Below are 18,200 nucleotides of genomic sequence, written 5' to 3'. Positions count from 1 at the left end.
TCCAGAGATCTTCTGAAGAACCATTAATGATTACATCTTAAGAAATGTTAAAAGTAAAAATCTACCATGGTATCTTTTGTGGATGCTTCATCTGGAGGGACGTTGTGGTAGTGCAGTTGAAAATAGTGGGAAAAGTGATTAAAAGAAGCAAGATGTAAAAAAAATCTGACAGAACAAGATTTCTCAGCTTGTTATCAAACGGGAAATGGCTATTTTACTGCGTGTATAAAAGCACATTGTAAATGCATTCATATGCATTGTCCAAAGTTGGGTGGGGGTACTTAGCTGCAGCTTCACACCCCCTCTATGGTCTGACATTGCCTGCTTCAAACAGTCAATCATAGTAACATAGTTCATAAGGTTGAAAAAAGACCAACGTTCAACCTATATACATATTGTGTCCCTACTGTGTTGATCCAGAGGAAGGAAAAAAAACCCTTATGAAGCAGATGCCAATTGCCCCATACCAGGGGGAAAATTCCTTCCCGACTCCAAATATGGCAATCAGAATAAATCCCTGGATCAACGTTCTGTCCCTATTAATCTAATATCCATAACTTGTAATATTATTGCTTTCAAGAAACACGTCCAGGCTCCATTTGAACTCTTTTATTGAGTTTACCATTACCACTTCCTCTGGCAGAGAGTTCCATAGTCTCACCGCTCTTACTGTAAAGAACCCCCGTCTGTGCTGGTGTAGAAACCTTCTTTCCTCCAGCCGTAGAGGATGTCCCCTTGTTATAGATACAGTCCTGGGAGCGTTCTCTGTACTGCCCCCTTATATATTTATACATAGTTATTAAGTCCCCCCTAAGCCGTCTTTTTTTCCAAACTAAATAACCCTAATTCTGAATCGGTGTCAGGAAAGAGCTACCAATTAAATGAATGTTAGTACTTTCCATGCATGTGCACAGGGGTCTCATTAGACCAAAATAGAAGATGAGACCGTCACACTTGCAATCGCTGTGATTTAAGTTGTAATTCAGCGGTGGTAACATCAGTTAATTCCAGAGCCCGTACAGGAACAAAATAGTGGGTGGCAAACAAAGGCTTAACTGGTAGTGGTAGCCCAGTATATTTTTCATTGGTCTCATTAGACCCCCATGCCCCAGCGTCTGCCACCCAATCACTGGTGGTAAGCACATCTCATGCCAGGAGCTGGGGAGGGCAAAAGAGGGGAATAGAGCATAGAGGGGAATCTGCAGAAACCCCCCAACCTCATGCAGACCTCTTATCTTTCACATGTATTAAAGTACATATGAGTGCTGGAGTGCCCCTTTAAAAGATGTCCCTATCACTGTCCATCGGAGAAATGTATGACACGACACAATTTGGCAAATCTCAACTCGGCGGCAGACTATATGATCACTGGGGAAAAAAAATGGGAAAAAAACACAGGTTGACTTTCAACGGTACATATTCAAATATGCAGCCAAACCGTAGAGATAATTAAGGAGAAGCAATGGCACTTTTTATAGGGAGATACTTGATATAATTAATGAAGGTTAAAATATGCATAATGCGATAAGTGCCATATGGCAAAGTATCCTTTTGTGTATAAACTTGAAACCGCTCCCTGTGGCTGGCAGGTATCTATCTTTTCTGCAATGCAGATGAAGGGGATGACGTTTAGTGCTAGCAGACTGCCGTACCACTGACGGAGAGCTTTGCGGCAGGGAAAGGGTTTGTTTATGTGTAAAGGGGGGGGATGCGGTTTGGCGCTGGTATAAATGGAACAACAATATGTAACTATTTTGGTGTAAAGCAAAAACATTCTTTCTGAAGAGCGTATGCTCAATCACATCGAGACTAATGAGACTTGCAATGCATGTGTGACAGCCACAAAGAAACTTGATGAAAGAAAATGAGACAGGAATGTAATCAGACGCAATTGCGCCATCAAACCAACTCATTTTTATTTGATACCTTTTTCATGGTGTTATATTGCACCGGTTGATTTATCCAATTATTGACAATAGTTAAGTTAAATGACTCTTGAAATAACATATTCAAATATTTTGTAACATTTTTTTTTTTTAGAATATAATATGCAAGAAAATATTTTTTTTTAAATTAAAAAAAAAGCATTGTGATTACAAAGTGTAATCCATAACATTTTTCGAAGGAGCTGTCTGTTGTGCTATTTAAGGCAATATAGATACCTGAAGTCATGTAAACCATAGCAACGATGATCAGATTATTATAGAATTATAAACACGGGAAATAGTGAACAATGTATATCTATCGATACTGCATTTTATTTTACATTTTTTGTGACGCGGCATGTGGTCTTACTCATGCATAACAGCATCTGTGTCCAGACATCATATTTTTCCTTATAAGGCTTAATAGCTTCCACTAAATGAAAATAACAGTTATTACTAGGAGTAATCAGACAACCCCAAAGACAAGTACTATTATAACAATGGCTGATTTTCCTGTTATATAAGGAAGAGGCAATCAGTGGCATATTCTGGCCAAAGTATAGGACAGCACATCTGGGAGGGCAGTGGGCCCTGTGCTGTATTGTTGGAACCATTGCCTTTACCAGGCACAGACTGCACACTATCTACAGTACTGTGAAAAAGTATTTGCCCCATCCCAAATTCTTCTATTTTTGCATATTTGCCACATTTAAATGTTTTATTATGTTAATATAAGACAAAGACAACATGAATAATCACAAAATACAGCTTTAAAATGATCATTACGTTGTGGAGTAATTGTGACCCTCTCTTCTTGGCATGACTGTTTTAATTCAGCCACATAGGAAGGTTTTCAGGCATGAATTGCCTTTTTTGAGGTCATGCCGCAGCATCTTAATCAGATTCAAGTCAGTACTTTGACTAGGTCACTCTAAAACCTTATTTTTGTTTCGTATGAGTCATTCAGAGTTGGACTTGCTTGTGTGTTTTGGATCATTGTACTGCTACATAAACAAACTGCGATTGAGCTTTAGGTCATGAACTTATGGCCGGACTTTCTCCTACAGGATTTTCGGGTAGGGAATTTATGGTTTCAGCAGTTATGGCAAGTCACCCAGGTCCTGAAGCAGATCACCCCAAGACCATTACACTACCATCAGCAGGTTTGACTTTTGGTAGGATGTTTTTATTGTGGAATGCTGTGTTAGCCTTATGTCAGATGTATCAGGACCTACGTCTTTCAAAAAGTTCAACTTTTGACTCATCAGTCCACAGATTATCACAAAAGTCATGGGGTCATCAAGATGTTTTTGGCAAATCCTTTTGTGTTTCTTTTGGTCAGCATATGTCACATTGATGCCAATTTTGCACAGCCCCTTTCTTATCGTGAAATCAAGCACAATTTTCTTAACTAAGGCAAGTGAGGCCTGCGGTTCCTTACATTTAAACCTGGGTTCTTTTGTGACCTCTGGATGAGTCGTCAATGTGCAATTGCAGGAAGTTTGGTAGAACAGTCACTGTTGTGAAGGTCCACCACCATTCCAAGTTTTCTTCATTTGTAGATAATGGCTCTTACCATGTTTCGTTGGGGTCCCACAGCCTTAGAAATGGCTTTGTAACCCTTTTAGGGTTTAGAACCTTTAAGCCTACTTCACTTTGCAAGACAGGTTCTATTTAATCAATGCTTAGATTCAACAGGGCTGCTAGTAATTCTGTCTGTGTGTTTCTAGTGAAATTTAACCCAATTACATTTAGTTAAATGCTTAGTAACTAAGGGGGCAATTACTTTCTCACATAGGGCCAAGTAGGGTTGGATAGCTTTTTTTCTTTCTATACATGAAATCATAATTTAAAAAAATTGTGTTTACTCTGGGTATCTTTGTCTAATATTAAAATTAAATAATCGGAAACATTTCAGAGTGAAAGACATGTGGAAATAAATCAAGGAAGGGAAAAATCATTTTTACAGCACTGTATTTACCTGTACGTTTTTCTAAGGTGGTGCATCATATCCCAAATATCAACAATATGCACAAAAGAGCACCTTGAGAAGATATGTTGTAGGTACGGATAAGGAAGTCCCCATATGTCAAGCCTACATTATATGTAATTTATAAAGACGGGCAGATCATGTAGCCCTACTACAATAGGGGGCTGTGAATATTAACAGTAACATTCCACAATACAGAAAATTGTTGTCCTCAATACATATTGCTACAGAAGGAGAAGAGTGTCCTGCTTCTAATGTTTTACTTTACTGATATGAATTTAACAGCCTCTCAGCAGAAGTGGCAGAGGTTAATGTATTTAGAGATTTAAAAAGGCACCATTAATACTCACCTTATTGGTCGACTTAATTCCAATAAATGTTTGTCCAAGAGGAACAGGACGGAATCTTGCATCGAAGTAGAAAAGTCCAATGTAGGGATTGACATGAAGGAAGGATGCCACATCAAGGTAATTGGGAAGGGTAGCAGAGAGACCTAAAATTCTTATCATACTCTGCGTCGATTCCACCTAAAACACCAAAAACAAATAATATGATTAAAGAGAAATACTATTTCATTTAACCCCTTAATGACAAAGCCCGTACATGTACGGGCTCAAAATGCATTGTTTTCAATGGGTTTAGGGACCGCCCATTGTCCTTAAGGGGTTAATTTATTCTGAGGACATTATAACTTTTTTAATAAACGAACAAAGATACATAGAACTTAATTTCCTTATAAACAGTGCACAAAAATAATGGTGCTTATCGGGCTTTAAGAACTTGCTAAATTGTACTTTACGTTTTAATGAATACAAGTTATGCAATGATGAGTCTGATATCAAATTATCAATCTAAACTGTTGCAGTTTAGACAGGGTGCGGTATGGAGCTGTTACACAGAAATATCACTCTGAAATCAAGAGGCCTTAAAAAAAATAATGAAAAAATGCAAATATGTTTGCTTCTCATAATCACATTAAAATCAAGGTTTCTCCTGTTGAGCATTACCACAGATATGTGGCTGCAATGAAATTACGACAAAATACTAATGTGTGTGTATGCATAAGTACATGTGTATGTATGTGAATGTGGGGGGGATACGTTAGAAAGAAAATGAAAAATGTAAAATACAGATAAAAGGGGCGATAGAGGAAAAAAGTGGATAGAAAAAAAGTGAGGAAAATGCTTACTTCAACTGATGTGCAAGACATTGGACAAAAGAAAATGCCAAAGAGGAAGGAAAGAATAGAACAGAAGGGGAACAAAACAGCAAGAAGAAAATGCAGAAAAATGCTTGCAAAATGCTGAAAATCTGGACAAGGGGCTGTTGCTGTATAATTTATCCTTAATCTGGCCTTGGCAGAAGGTCTGAATGGGAGGCAACCCTTGGGCCACATAACAAGGAGGGCATCTCTCCACTGGGTGACCAGGTTCCTCGGTGGGCTACAGCTTAATTAGTCTTCTTTGTATAACAATATACGCACACAACTTTTTGTGTGGAAATATAGAATATATATATATATATATATACACATACATGAAACATATATAGTTTTTTTTCAATGCAAGTATAAAACCAGGATTAAACACATGACAAAAACAACATCTGTAAATACTAACGACATTAGTTACCCTTTCAGTCCTAAACAGATTGCAAACTATATATTTAGAAGTAATTATGTCAAACTTGAAGGGCTCAATTTGACCGTATTACGAAATGAATTTATTTGAAGTATAATCTACATTATTAAAGAAAATGTCAAGCACACAAACAAGTAAAGACTTCAACTTCGGCAATTAGTCAACAACTTCTGATTAGTTATGCCTTGAGTACTGCCAGAGTAGTCCTTTGGCAATGGTACAGGGTTATAAACCAATTTCATCCATTAAACATCATCTTACAATGATTTTGTGAATCGAGCAACCAACGAATATGACAAAGTATTTCAACCTTGTGCATTTTTTAAGGACTCCCGAGATTTATGACATTGCATAGATTTGTTTGCTGGAAAGAGGAAAAACATTTGAAGGCTACATTTTTTTTCATCTAACTGCAAATTAGCTTAAAGAAACAGACATTTCAATTCATTACACTTAACAGGGATCTATCAACCTTAAGAGTTAAGACTTAAAATGTCCACTGGCATCCAGTTAACCTGTTCAGCAGGCAAGTGTGCCAGTAGCACTGAGCAATGCCGTCAGAGCTCAATCCTGCCACTAGGAGAGAAAGCACTGGGGATGTGTATCACATGCCAGGTTGTGGGCTACAAGAAGATACAGGTGTGTGAAAAAAGAAAGTACACCCTCTTTGAATTCTATGGTTTTACATATCAGGACATGGTAACCTGTTCCTCAGCAGGTCTACAAATTAGGTAAATACAACCTCAGCTGAACAACAGAACATGACATATTATACCATGTCATGAGTTATCCAACAAAAACAAACAATGATGAACTTTAAATTATTTGGAAATGACCTTATAACCCTTTTCAGGTTGATGTGCAGCAACAATCGCTTCTCTAAGATCATTGCTGTTGTCTTTCCTCCTTGGCATTGTGTTAACGCACACCTGAATGCTCCAGACCAGCAAACTGCTAAAACTTCAGCTTTTATAGAGGTGGTCACACTTGCTGATGATCAATTAACAAAGGGCATTTGACTAGCAGCACCTGTCTGCTACTTAGCATCTTAATTCCTATGGAAGCAGTAAATTGTGGTGGTGTTTGCGCAACTATAACAAAAAGTTTAAGAGTCACTGAGAGAAAGACATCAGTTTTGTACTGTTTGCTTCACCAATACTTGTAAGGAAATTGGCCTGACTGTCGTGACCCACTTTAAAATGAGAGGCTATCTTCAAGTCTTTTGGAAAAAGAAGATTGGGCAACACACTGAACAGGTCTCTCTTCAGTCTGGGTTATTAAAATATAATATTGTACAGCCTGAACCCAGAAAGGCTTCTAAAATGTTAATTATTTATTTATTGTGGTCTGTGTCTTGACCTGGCCAAATTATTCACAAAACCCCATATGTCTAAAAACGAAAAAAACAAACAAATGTATATCTAAGGTCTTCAGAATAAACCGCTATGTCATCATCATGTACACTGTGTGCTTATCATAAATGGCACATTGAGGATCCCATGCATAACAGTGAGGGATTTGTCAGTCCTTGATAGATAGGGGTCCCTGTGTGCTAGCCCTGATTTACAGTGCATATTGATTTATAGACTTGGCACAGTTTTTCCTAGCACAACATTTTGCTATTTTATTGTATATTTAATGGGGTCTCGTCACCTGCAGCTGACTGGGCCACTTTACACCAGTAAACGTGATCAACAAAGGATTATTAAGAAAAAAAAACAAAAGTACAAATGTATTACATTCTGAGTATATTTAGCCATGGAGACATCTTGGAAGAAAATAAAATAAAAATCACTGTGGAAAGCTGCTTGAAGTGATACTAAAAGAACCATACCAAGTAAATCTGCTTATTCGCTATAACTATAAGTAAAGATAGCACCTTGGGATACAAAAACTAAATAAAACCCAGTCTACCTGATGGATTATACACAAAGAGCTAAAAGTGGTAGGGGATGAACTGTTATTTATCATTTTTAAGAATCCCTTGCCAAGGCTTTGTTCCCGGAGGACGATATACTTTCAGTGAAAAGAGTACAAAAAAAAAAAAAAATCTGCCGAGAACAAAAATAATGCAGCTATGGGATTAGTGCACTAAATAGAAAACAACAACCCCATGTTAACCAATAAATGAATAGGACCAGAAAATAGCATACATGTGTGGGTGAGTGAAAGTTCTATTTATTTATTTATTTTTCGAATCCTATATGGTTTTGCTGGGTTTTTTTTTGTTTGTTTGTTTGTTTTTTTTTAACAACCCTTACATTTAATTAGAGATGTTTTCAAATACACAGTACTTAAAAAGAATAAATAAGTATCATCAATAAGTAAGTAAAAGCACATAATCTAAGCAATGTCACAATACTGACAAAGGCAGGGCGCGGACAGATAGAAGAGGGGCAGAAAAGCACAATATATATATATACAGCTGAAACTGCAGTAAACAGAGGTAGATAATCAATTTGCCAGGGTTTCTATTCTGTGATTATTTTTCTACCGGTACAAGAAAAAGAGATATTATGGTTTGGAGATCTGAAGATATGCTATAAAGACAGAGTGAGATTGGTATATTTGCTCATAGAGGAGCCATGCATAATGATCTGCACCGGAAGAGTTTATCAACACATTCAGCCGTTTTTAAGATCACTCTGCAAATTGGCGTTAAACGGTCTTTGTGGCCATTTTAGGCACATTAATATTATGTTAGTTTAAGCAAAAGAAATGACAATATGTAGTGTATTACAATGCAAATGCATGCTGGTTTGACACAAAGCAGAACACTCTAATCCTTCCATTCACTGACAATTTAGTAATTAAAGTAACATAAAACCACAATATCGAGATAACATTAAAAAAATTACAAAATGGGACTTTGCAACCATACAGAGTACTTTTGCACATGTTGTTACATTACAACGCAAACTTTTCTGTTCTGTACAACCCTGACTATAGTTACTTCTGCAGCCGGGACCATTCTGCTTGTTTCTACAGTGACAACGCCAGGCTTTAAAAGTTGCACCTTATACAATATCCCTTTATTTCTGATTTGTGCTTCTATGGTATGGATACAAGTGTAGTAACATAAGCCTTAACTCTAAACAGCACAGCACTGCTTAAAATGACCAAGCCAACAGACTGAGGGGTTTATTCACTAAAACAGCAGATGGCAGGAGAGTTGGGATTTCAACTACCTAAACTCGCTATAGATTACAAAAGGGCCAATACGGAACTATTTTGCCTGAGCTGGACCTGCAAACTAAATAGTTTCATCAGCGAGGCAACTCAATTCAACAAGAAATGGGCAACTCGATTCAACAAGAAATGGGCAACTCGATTCAACAAGAAATGGGCAACTCAATTCAACAAGAAATGGGCAACTCAATTCAACAAGAAATGGGCAACTCGATTCAACAAGACATAAGCAACTCTACTTTTGGATAAGTTGTCTGGAATGGAACCTTCATGAAGGAGGTGAAAATGCAAATTCTGGAGTTTTATAAGACTGAACAAGGCAAATTCTGCCACAGAGAGCTCTGCAAATCTGTTGAGTATGCTTCATTAGAGCCTCAAGTTAAATAATTATTAAATGTAAAACCTGGGGTGAGGGGGCAATTCAAGAAACCAACCAAGAGCGTTTGCATCGGAGTCCCCCAAAGGCATGTTTTCTCCCTGTGTCAACCAAGTCAAAATTTAAACAGACTCCTTTTGTAAGAAATTTCATAAAAAGGTTTTTTGAGCAGAATTAATTCTATTTAAATTGGTTTCATTCCTCAGCTAGTGTGGTACTAAAGCTGCATTTTGATTTTAATCAATACTGTACTATCTCTTTCCAGAGCATAGGTTGAACCAAGCAGTTTGCGATTTTATGTTTTTACATTAAAAGTCTGAAACATTAATTATATGCCTCACTGTATCTCCCCTGGTATTATATCTTCAATTCACACAGTTGTGAAAGAATAAACATTAAATCTGAATTTTCATGGAAAGGGAGAACTACGTATGTAAACTGCCTATATAGCACTAAATATACTCATTGGATGATACAATTACATGCTCCATTGAGTCTCAAGTGGAAAAGGGAGTGAACAATAAAAGGTAAGACTAGTATATTGCGCAGGAAATTGTTCTGAACATGATCCTTAGGCAAAACATCAATAACCAAATGTACACATGAGAGTTAAAAAAGAAAAAAATAAACCCTTGCAAAAAACTGCTAAACAATTTCCAATTTCTGATTATAGAAAACATACACGTATTCAGACAATACCAAACAGTACGGAGCTTACACAAATATAAAAGAATGTGCATTTCTCATAATTCATTTTTTTTCTTCTCTTCCTATTTATGTATAAAATGTGATAGGCAGGCATTTTTGTTCTTCTTATTTCTGCTTGTAACAAAAGGCATTGATAGAGTTAGGGACTAAGGGTGAACAGGACAGGACTTAATATACTTCTTGTTTATAGGCTTGAAGAAAAATGGTTTCCATAATTGGAGAAGTGTGGATCACAGGTGAAATAGCTCTCAGTGCCCTTTATATAAGTCTGTATCATTTCTATTATTACAATCCACACTAACAGTAATACTAAGACAATGAATGTTCCGCGGTAGACATTACATGCGAAACGTTTGCCAAAGGTGAACTTCAAAAAACGAAAAAGTTTAAAAGAGATTTTTTTCCTCTTTCACCTGCTCTGTCATTGTGCCGACATCAATCATAAGTCCTAAATGACAATTCTGACATCGCCAACACTTCATAATGACAGCTCTGGGAGTCTTAGAGGCACTCAGACTACCGATAATGTCCACTTCAATAACTAGATAAAAAATACAATAAAATAATTCTTATCTTCTCAGTGAAAAACTTCTTGTGCAATATAGCAACGGTGTGTTCAAAATCACAGTAGCACAATGAACCTAGATGGATTTTCCATGTAGTATAAGAACAAAAAGGAAGACAGATCTGATATTCTATACTTAGACAATACTAGAATGATGTGTTTTAACATTCATACCTTTTCTGGCAGCATTCATGAATGAAACCAACGGATTTTTACAGTGTCAAATGGATTAAACTAAAATATGCAAACAGCAGGGCTTGGTGCTTTATGCTGAAAAGGAATGGTAGGTTGAGCATCTCTTACTCCCCTGTTTATTTACCCATTGTTCTTTCTCCTTTACACATATTATTGATTTCTATAGCACCCTCTTTCAACCTAAAGCAATAGATGATGCTTAACCATCTTCCCAAAACGCTCCTAAAACAAACCAGTTACAAAAATATAACCTACTCTAATATATTGGCTTCCAACTGTTCCTAACATTTAGAAATCTTATTACAGGTGCTGATTTTTACACTCCTTAAATAACTATTGCTAATTTTAACTGGGCAAATACTGTGGAATATCACAAGATTTAGGTAGTAAAAGTTTTTCTTTTCAAGTTGCTGCCATGTAGTTTTAACAGAGCTGTTGTGGCATCACTCATACCAATGTCATAAAAGACATTTACATCAATAGGGGCACCTACATGTGTTGCTATTCCCTGCAGCCATGGCTGTTGGTGATATTTACCTAACCAAAGTGGGATGGAAGAATGAATGCACCACATTGTGTTTAAAAGCAACCTAGAAATTTACATCTGGCAGGCTGTTATTACAGAGATTTTCATACAAGTAGAAATCGTCAGCATGCAACGGGGATAAAACAATGCCTTTATTAAGAGAATCTCTTAAAGCTATATGCAATTCTCAAAAAGCCTTATGATTGTACATTTCAAACTGGTGAAAAGCGCCCGTAGCAAACTTGTCAATAGTTGTGTGTGTGTTTGGGGGGGGGGGGGGTGAATGTAATTTGAACACAAGCAGTTACATGGGACTACAGGTGTCAGGCTCTAACAGGACTGGTTGGGAGCGTAGAGCACGGAGGACAAGTACAAAAGACAAAGTCCAAGAGGCAAATCCGAACCAGGATAGGCAGCGAACGTGCAACAACGGGAAACAAGCCAGGTCAGGATAGGAGAGAAACACGAAGTCCAGAAAACAATGCCAAGGTCAGGTGCCGGGAGGTCAATCAAATAGCAAGGTATGAATATGCAAGGGAACGGGTCAGAGCAGAGCTAAGGGAACCAGAGAGCTCAATAAATAAGCATAGAGTGAAGAGTGTGCAGGGTTTTTATAATCCACAGGTAAAGCCCCTCCCACTGACTCCCAGGTGTTCCTGCCCTCACCTGTGAGGTTATGCAATCCCCCTAAGGGATTACCAGGCTCTCTCTCAGCCTCCCCTATCTCCACAAATGGGAGTCCACGGAGGCCAGGACACTCCTTCCCCGCTGTCCCCACCATGGGGGGTGAGTGTGGGTCGCTGTACTAGAGACTGACAATGCAGCCTGCACTGCAATGCAGCGTGGCAGACGTCACGGGGAGGACTGCGGGCGGATGGGGGGTTGGTGCGGCGGACACCTCAGGTAAGAGGCAAAGGGAAGGACCGGGGGCCTGACAACAGGGTTAACAGGTTCCCAGTAGAGCTGGTCTCATACTCAATCAAGATGTACTGCATGTGGCCCTGGGCTTCATTTCTTAACTAAGATGTAACATGGGCACCCTGACTGGTATGCGGCTACGTGGCCCCATAAGCAACAAACTGCGATGCACTGTGTCTGCGAACACCTTTCTATCAGAACCAGCATTAACTTTTTCAGCAATTTTAGCTACAGTAGTTTGTCTGTTGGATTTGACCACATGAGCCAGCCTTCGCCCCCATGTGCTTCAACGAGCCTTGGCCACCCATGACCCTGTCGCCAGCTCATCACATTTCCTTCCTTGGACTGCTTTTGCTTGGTACTGACCACTGAAGACCAGTTCATGTTATAGGTCACATTAAAGGTGGAAAAAGTTCTGACATGATTTATATTTGTCTCATTCTTTAACATCACTAGAACCTGGCATTTTAACAAGGGTGTATAGACTTTTTATATCCAAAATATATATTATATATATTATATATATATATATATATATATAATATATATATATATATATATATATATATTATATATATATATATTATATATATATATATATATATTATATATATATATATATATATATATATATATATATATATATATATAGTGGTCTTCAGTTATTGGTTCCCTCACACATAGGACATTTGTCTCATACTTCACTACAGTGACCTAGTAGATGGGATCAGAATGATATGCTAAGGTAGAGGTTTTCTCTGTAATGGCACATGGCACATGAAAATTGAGCAGGGGATGCCCCCAATATGGCAAGCTATTTAACTGTTGTCTGTTCTCAGCTGTGGTAGTCTTGTCCTTCATGGTAAGCATATTTTAATGGAGTAGTTCTGTCTTTTTCAGAGACCTCTAACATATGTTTTATTGTTGCCTATTTGCAACCTTAACAGTAAATATTTATCTCATTTGACATATAGTGTTATATACAGTAATGTAAGTTAGCACTGATAATATTGGTAATTTGGTAATATTTTACTTTGCTTTACTTTACTTTATTTGACTTTCCCTGCTCAGACACCGTACTGAGCTTTTGTTTTATGAAAATGCAAATGAAGTCTGGTCTAACATAGACTTTCATTAATTGGAAAACCAGGCTGAGTGCTTACAACTGAACCTACTGTTTACCACAGGAAGTACCGTAAGGAGTCACGGAGGATTGTGTCTGTCTTGTTTTGTTCCACAGACTTTTTTCCCCAACATTTCTTATGTTATTATGGTACCATTGTGGGAAGTCCAGCCCCTCTCTGGAGAGAGCCGGTAGGGTCACAGACACCACAAATTTTGGTGGTGAATACAGACTCTGCTTACCTGTCGTAGTGTTCGTGCTACCAAGCTTTCCAGTACTGGCCCTCTGTCCTCATGAAGCAAATGCACTTCATCTAATATCAGCAGTCTTACAAGCTGAGACAGAGCTACATCTCCAACACTCTTTCTGGTCACAACATCCCATTTCTCAGGGGTGGTAACTAACATCTGTGAACACAAATCAAAACAATATATATTAATTCACATAGGAAGACCATTTGAAAAACATTATTAATGGTTTGTTTGTTTGGGAATTATTTTCCTAAAGCATAAAACTGGACCAAAGTGGGCATATCTTGCAAGAAAATAGTAAGGTAACATGATAAAGGCAAGTCAACAGAACTGTGCCTACAAGGGTACTCATGGAAGGCAATGACCCCACAACTCAGCTTGCAAACAAATATATATACATATACTTCTCAGTGAAAAATTTCCAATCAACATTTCAGACCACATCATGGTCCTTTAAGCAAGATGATCTGGATAAAAAACTATGATGTGGTCAGAAATGTTGATTTGCTTTTTCTTATCATGCTGCTTGTTTATTTAATAAAGTACTGTTTGGAGACCCACAAGTGTGACTCTCCATTTCTGACTTTTATTTATTTTTTACATGTCTATTCGGTTTTTTTTTTTTTGTATATTAATGATATGTAAGATCTGACATCCTGTGCTATATGTTTGCTGAAAGATATCACATTCAAAGCTCAAAAATTAAGCCAAGGTACTAACTAGCACTATTCTACTTTGCATGGTTTCTAAAAAGTCAGGAATTTCATATCAGGGACCAACGAATGAAGACAAAGTACTGACAAATGGTTCACTTAAGCTTAAATTAAATGTAAATGCACGTACTTCATAGATTATAACAGCCTTTAAGAGATTCTGTTACAGTTTTATTACAAAACAGAAGCTCTGTGCTGTCAAACTGGCAGAGATCTGTTCTATTCCACTGGTACATAGGTGAAAACCAAAAACAAAAAAACAGCCGAGGCTAAAAAGCAAATTATCTCCAGTCTCTAGTGTCACTGCATTTTTGGAACCAAAATGACAATTAAGCAGTAAATGTCCACAATGAAATTAGAACATATCAAACAGATGAAAATGTCACCATGTGTTGCTGTATCCAAAGCTCAGCTCAAAACATTTTTATTTGAACCATAGAAAAATACACCAAACAAAAGGTGCTGAATAGTTCACATAGATACAGTGCATTAACCAAGCATGCAGTGGAACACAGACGTCGGATCAGAACCCATTGATCTGCCAATTCTCAGGGCAAGCCAAGAAACATATAATTTCTAGGTACACAAATGTAGCAACTCAAATTCCCATTTTTATTTATTTTAAAACAGAAGGCATACCAGAGCGGGTACAATATACAAAGCACCAGGGAAATCAAAACATGGGAATGAAGCTCAAAATCATCAGAGGGAATCAATCAGTGGAAACTTTGATGTTAAGCAAGTAGCTCTACAAATTGTGTCCCTTGAAAGCAATGGACATTTATCTTTCAGGTAATACTCCTTTATGTGGCACAATCTGATATCAAGAATCAGAAATATGTGCTGAAGGTGTACTCGGTACTCCTCTGTACTCTGAGTATAAGAATACATATCCCATACAGTATTACAACTATGTAATTGTACACTGGATGATAAAACGTTTCCTTCAGTAAATGACTAGTAAATATTTCGATGTTTCATTAGTATGTCTCCTTGGTTGTGTGTGCTTGTGCGATTCCCATGAAGGAGACTAGGAGGTTTGTAAAGATAACTAAGGCCCAAGGAGATCAACAGGAAAAAATACTGGTCGTGTTGAGCAGTATGGCTGCTCTAGACAGAACAGTAAGAGATGTCCCTCCCTACATACACATCCACACACAGGGATGCAATGTGATGTACCTTACATTTGAAATTAATTTTTTTTTATAAAAAGCGGTAAAATAATTAGACTTAAAAAAAAAATTGCATGTCATGATTGCTAGTTACCCACTGAAACAAAAATATTGTTTTAACTATGCTTTATAATGCTGGGATGATGTCTAGACATGGATAATAAGTCAAAAAAAGAATCTATTTTTCATGACATGTAAGTAATGGTTGTTATGTGACAAGTCTTACATGTTACAGACAGTGATTTGCAGGGCACGCAGATAGTAATAATAAGCATTTGTAGTAACCATGCTTATGACAACCCTGCTCAGTATAGCACATCTATCATTAGGCTGTATTCAGAGATGTATTCTAGATTACACTTATGAGGCGGTGTGGGGGGGGGCAGCTCCTCTGCAACAAAACCAGGGGAAGTCAGGCCTCCTGGTGCACCGCTGCTCAATTGTCTGTGGTGTGATGTCATATCTTGGCGCTCAGTAGTAGGTACAGTGGCTACAAAAGGGGCTCATTATAAGACGACCCCCCAAAATCTGAATATTAATTTAGGAAAAAAAAGAAAATGCCTGAATATAAGACAACCCTATAGGAAAAAAGTTTTACCAGTAAATGTTAATTCATGTAAACTATAAAAATTTTTAATAAAAGCTATGATTGAGAAAAATATTTTTTTGTTTTTATTTCCTTGTATTTTCCAACCTGCCCCCCAGTTACGCACATCTGCCCCCAGGCTTGCCACTCTAATATGGCACTGTGGCCCATGATATGCCTTTTAACCCTCTATATGCCACTGTGCCCCATGATATTCCTTTTAACCCCCTATGTGCCCCTCTGCCTCCAGAAATGCCTTATACCCCTATATGCCACTCTGGCATTTAGGGGTTAAAAGGCATATTATGGGGCAGAGTGGCATATAGGGAGGTATAAGGCATTTCAGGAGGCAGAGTGGTGTTCAGGGGGTTAAAAGGCATTTCATAGAGCACTCTGCCTCCAGAAATGCCCTATGCCCCCATTTAACACCCCCACACACACACACACACTTACCGGTGCTTCCAATTTCCTGCTGTATACCGGGGCAGCAGTCTTCCTTCTGTCTCCCCCCCATTTAACACTCCCCCCCACCCCACACACACTTACCGGTGCTTCCAATTTCCTGCTGTATACCGGGGCAGCGGGTTGACGTCCACGCGATCCGCGTAGACAACTTACGCTGCAGCCGGAAGGAGGTGCGGCTAGCAGCGGGGGTTGTCTGCGTCCATCGCGCAGACCTTCCCCGGCTGTCAGAGATCAGAGATCAGGGGATCTGGATCTTAGTCTCATAGTCAGACCTCTATTTGAGGTCTGATTATAAGACGACCCCGATTAGAAGACGAGGGGTATTTTTCAGAGTTGCTCTGAAAAAAACCTCGTCTTATAATCGAGCAAATATGGTACTCAACTGACTTCACCATGGGTCAGTGGATTCATTTCCAGACAACTGTCCTCCTTTCAGGGATCCTATACTGGAGGAGGGTGGCACATTGTTCTGACAAACATTTACAGTCACGTCCATTAATATTTAGACTGACAATTTTTAAATGTTTCGCTTTGTACCCAACCACAATGATGCTATCAAGAAGTGACTGAAGAACCCACTAACCGCTTTAACTCAAAGGTTTTAATAAAAATATAGTATGAACCATGTTAAATGACAACTATACATAGCCCCCATTTTGAGTGGCTCTAAAGAAATTGGAGAAACAAACAATCACAAACAAAATGATTATTCTTAATTGGTTGATATAGAGATAGATATATCTATATAGAGATAGACAGATAGATAGGCATATCTATATAGAGATATAGAGAGATAGATAGACACAGATACCCTTCCTAACATTTTTACATTTTTTGTATGTAAATATATTGAAAATGAGAGGACATAACAGATGCTTACTGAAAAACATATGATGATAATTATAATTTTGGTAGAGTAACATCCATTAACAAATATGTGAAGTATAATTGCAAAAAAAAAAAAAATAATACTTGTGCCCAAATGTTACAGATGCAGCAGTTATCAATTTGAAATGAACCATGTCAGGTATTAAATTCAACAGATGTACCATAACACAACCCAAATTAGTAAACTGTAACGGAATACTATGATTTTCAAGGTGTAAAACACAACTAATCCAAGATATAAAATCAATTTGCTGGATCTGTGATGTGCTTAGAGTAATCCTCGTGCAACATATAAGATAAATGTAAGAGAAATTAGTGTTTTGTATATCAAAGTCATTGGTATAACATTATTTACATGTATTTTGTAAATTTGGGCACATCATTTGTTGGTTAACTAATGTTTGCCTTAGCTTTTGATGGTTCTAGAAAAAAAAAAATATAAATATGTATTGGTTAAAAACTGGATTCCTGTGACATGATGAATTAATTGTGCAAGACCGCTAAACTCTTCCACAGCTCCTTGCACCTGTTTCACAGGCATCTGTTCCAATGGTTCTGAGAGTTCTGGGCTGTATTAATTGCTGACTCTTCTCACAAATTGAAAAAGCACTGGGAACGTGTATTGTGAGTCAGTTGCTGGGTGAGTAAATAATGTAAAATAATGTCCAAATTGCAAAATTTGCAAAAACTTAGTACAAGAAAAACTCCCCTTGAACTTCTTAGGTCATTAAACAGTGACCTTTCCATCAGGGTTGGACTGGGGATAACAAAGTGACATCGGCAGATTGAGCTGGAGGCTGACTTTTACATAAGCGCAGCTGATGGCTGTATACAACAGGTCACACGTTACATTTTAATGCTCACATAGCATGCGGCTGGGCATATCCAACCAGATCGTCCCTATGCAAGAACAATGAACAAACATTGTTTGTTTCCTCACCCTAGATAACCTAACAAGGGGTTGTGGCCT

At 37.9% G+C, this 18,200-nt stretch overlaps 1 protein-coding gene across 1 annotated transcript in view; it reads right to left on the bottom strand.

The window, feature by feature from the left end:
• Positions 1 to 18,200, bottom strand: part of ASCC3 (activating signal cointegrator 1 complex subunit 3) — a 255,188-nt gene that overhangs the window by 141,997 nt on the left and 94,991 nt on the right. The window contains exons 11-12 of the mRNA XM_053461329.1: positions 13,398 to 13,562; positions 4,266 to 4,442 (exon numbers count right to left, since the gene is read on the bottom strand). Of these exons, the coding sequence (XP_053317304.1) occupies positions 4,266 to 4,442; positions 13,398 to 13,562 (342 nt within the window). The remainder of the gene's footprint in view (positions 1 to 4,265; positions 4,443 to 13,397; positions 13,563 to 18,200) is intronic.

This window comes from Spea bombifrons, chromosome 3 (assembly GCF_027358695.1).
Source record: "Spea bombifrons isolate aSpeBom1 chromosome 3, aSpeBom1.2.pri, whole genome shotgun sequence".
NCBI lineage: Eukaryota > Metazoa > Chordata > Amphibia > Anura > Pelobatidae > Spea > Spea bombifrons.
This window is presented reverse-complemented; position numbering and strand designations above follow the sequence as displayed.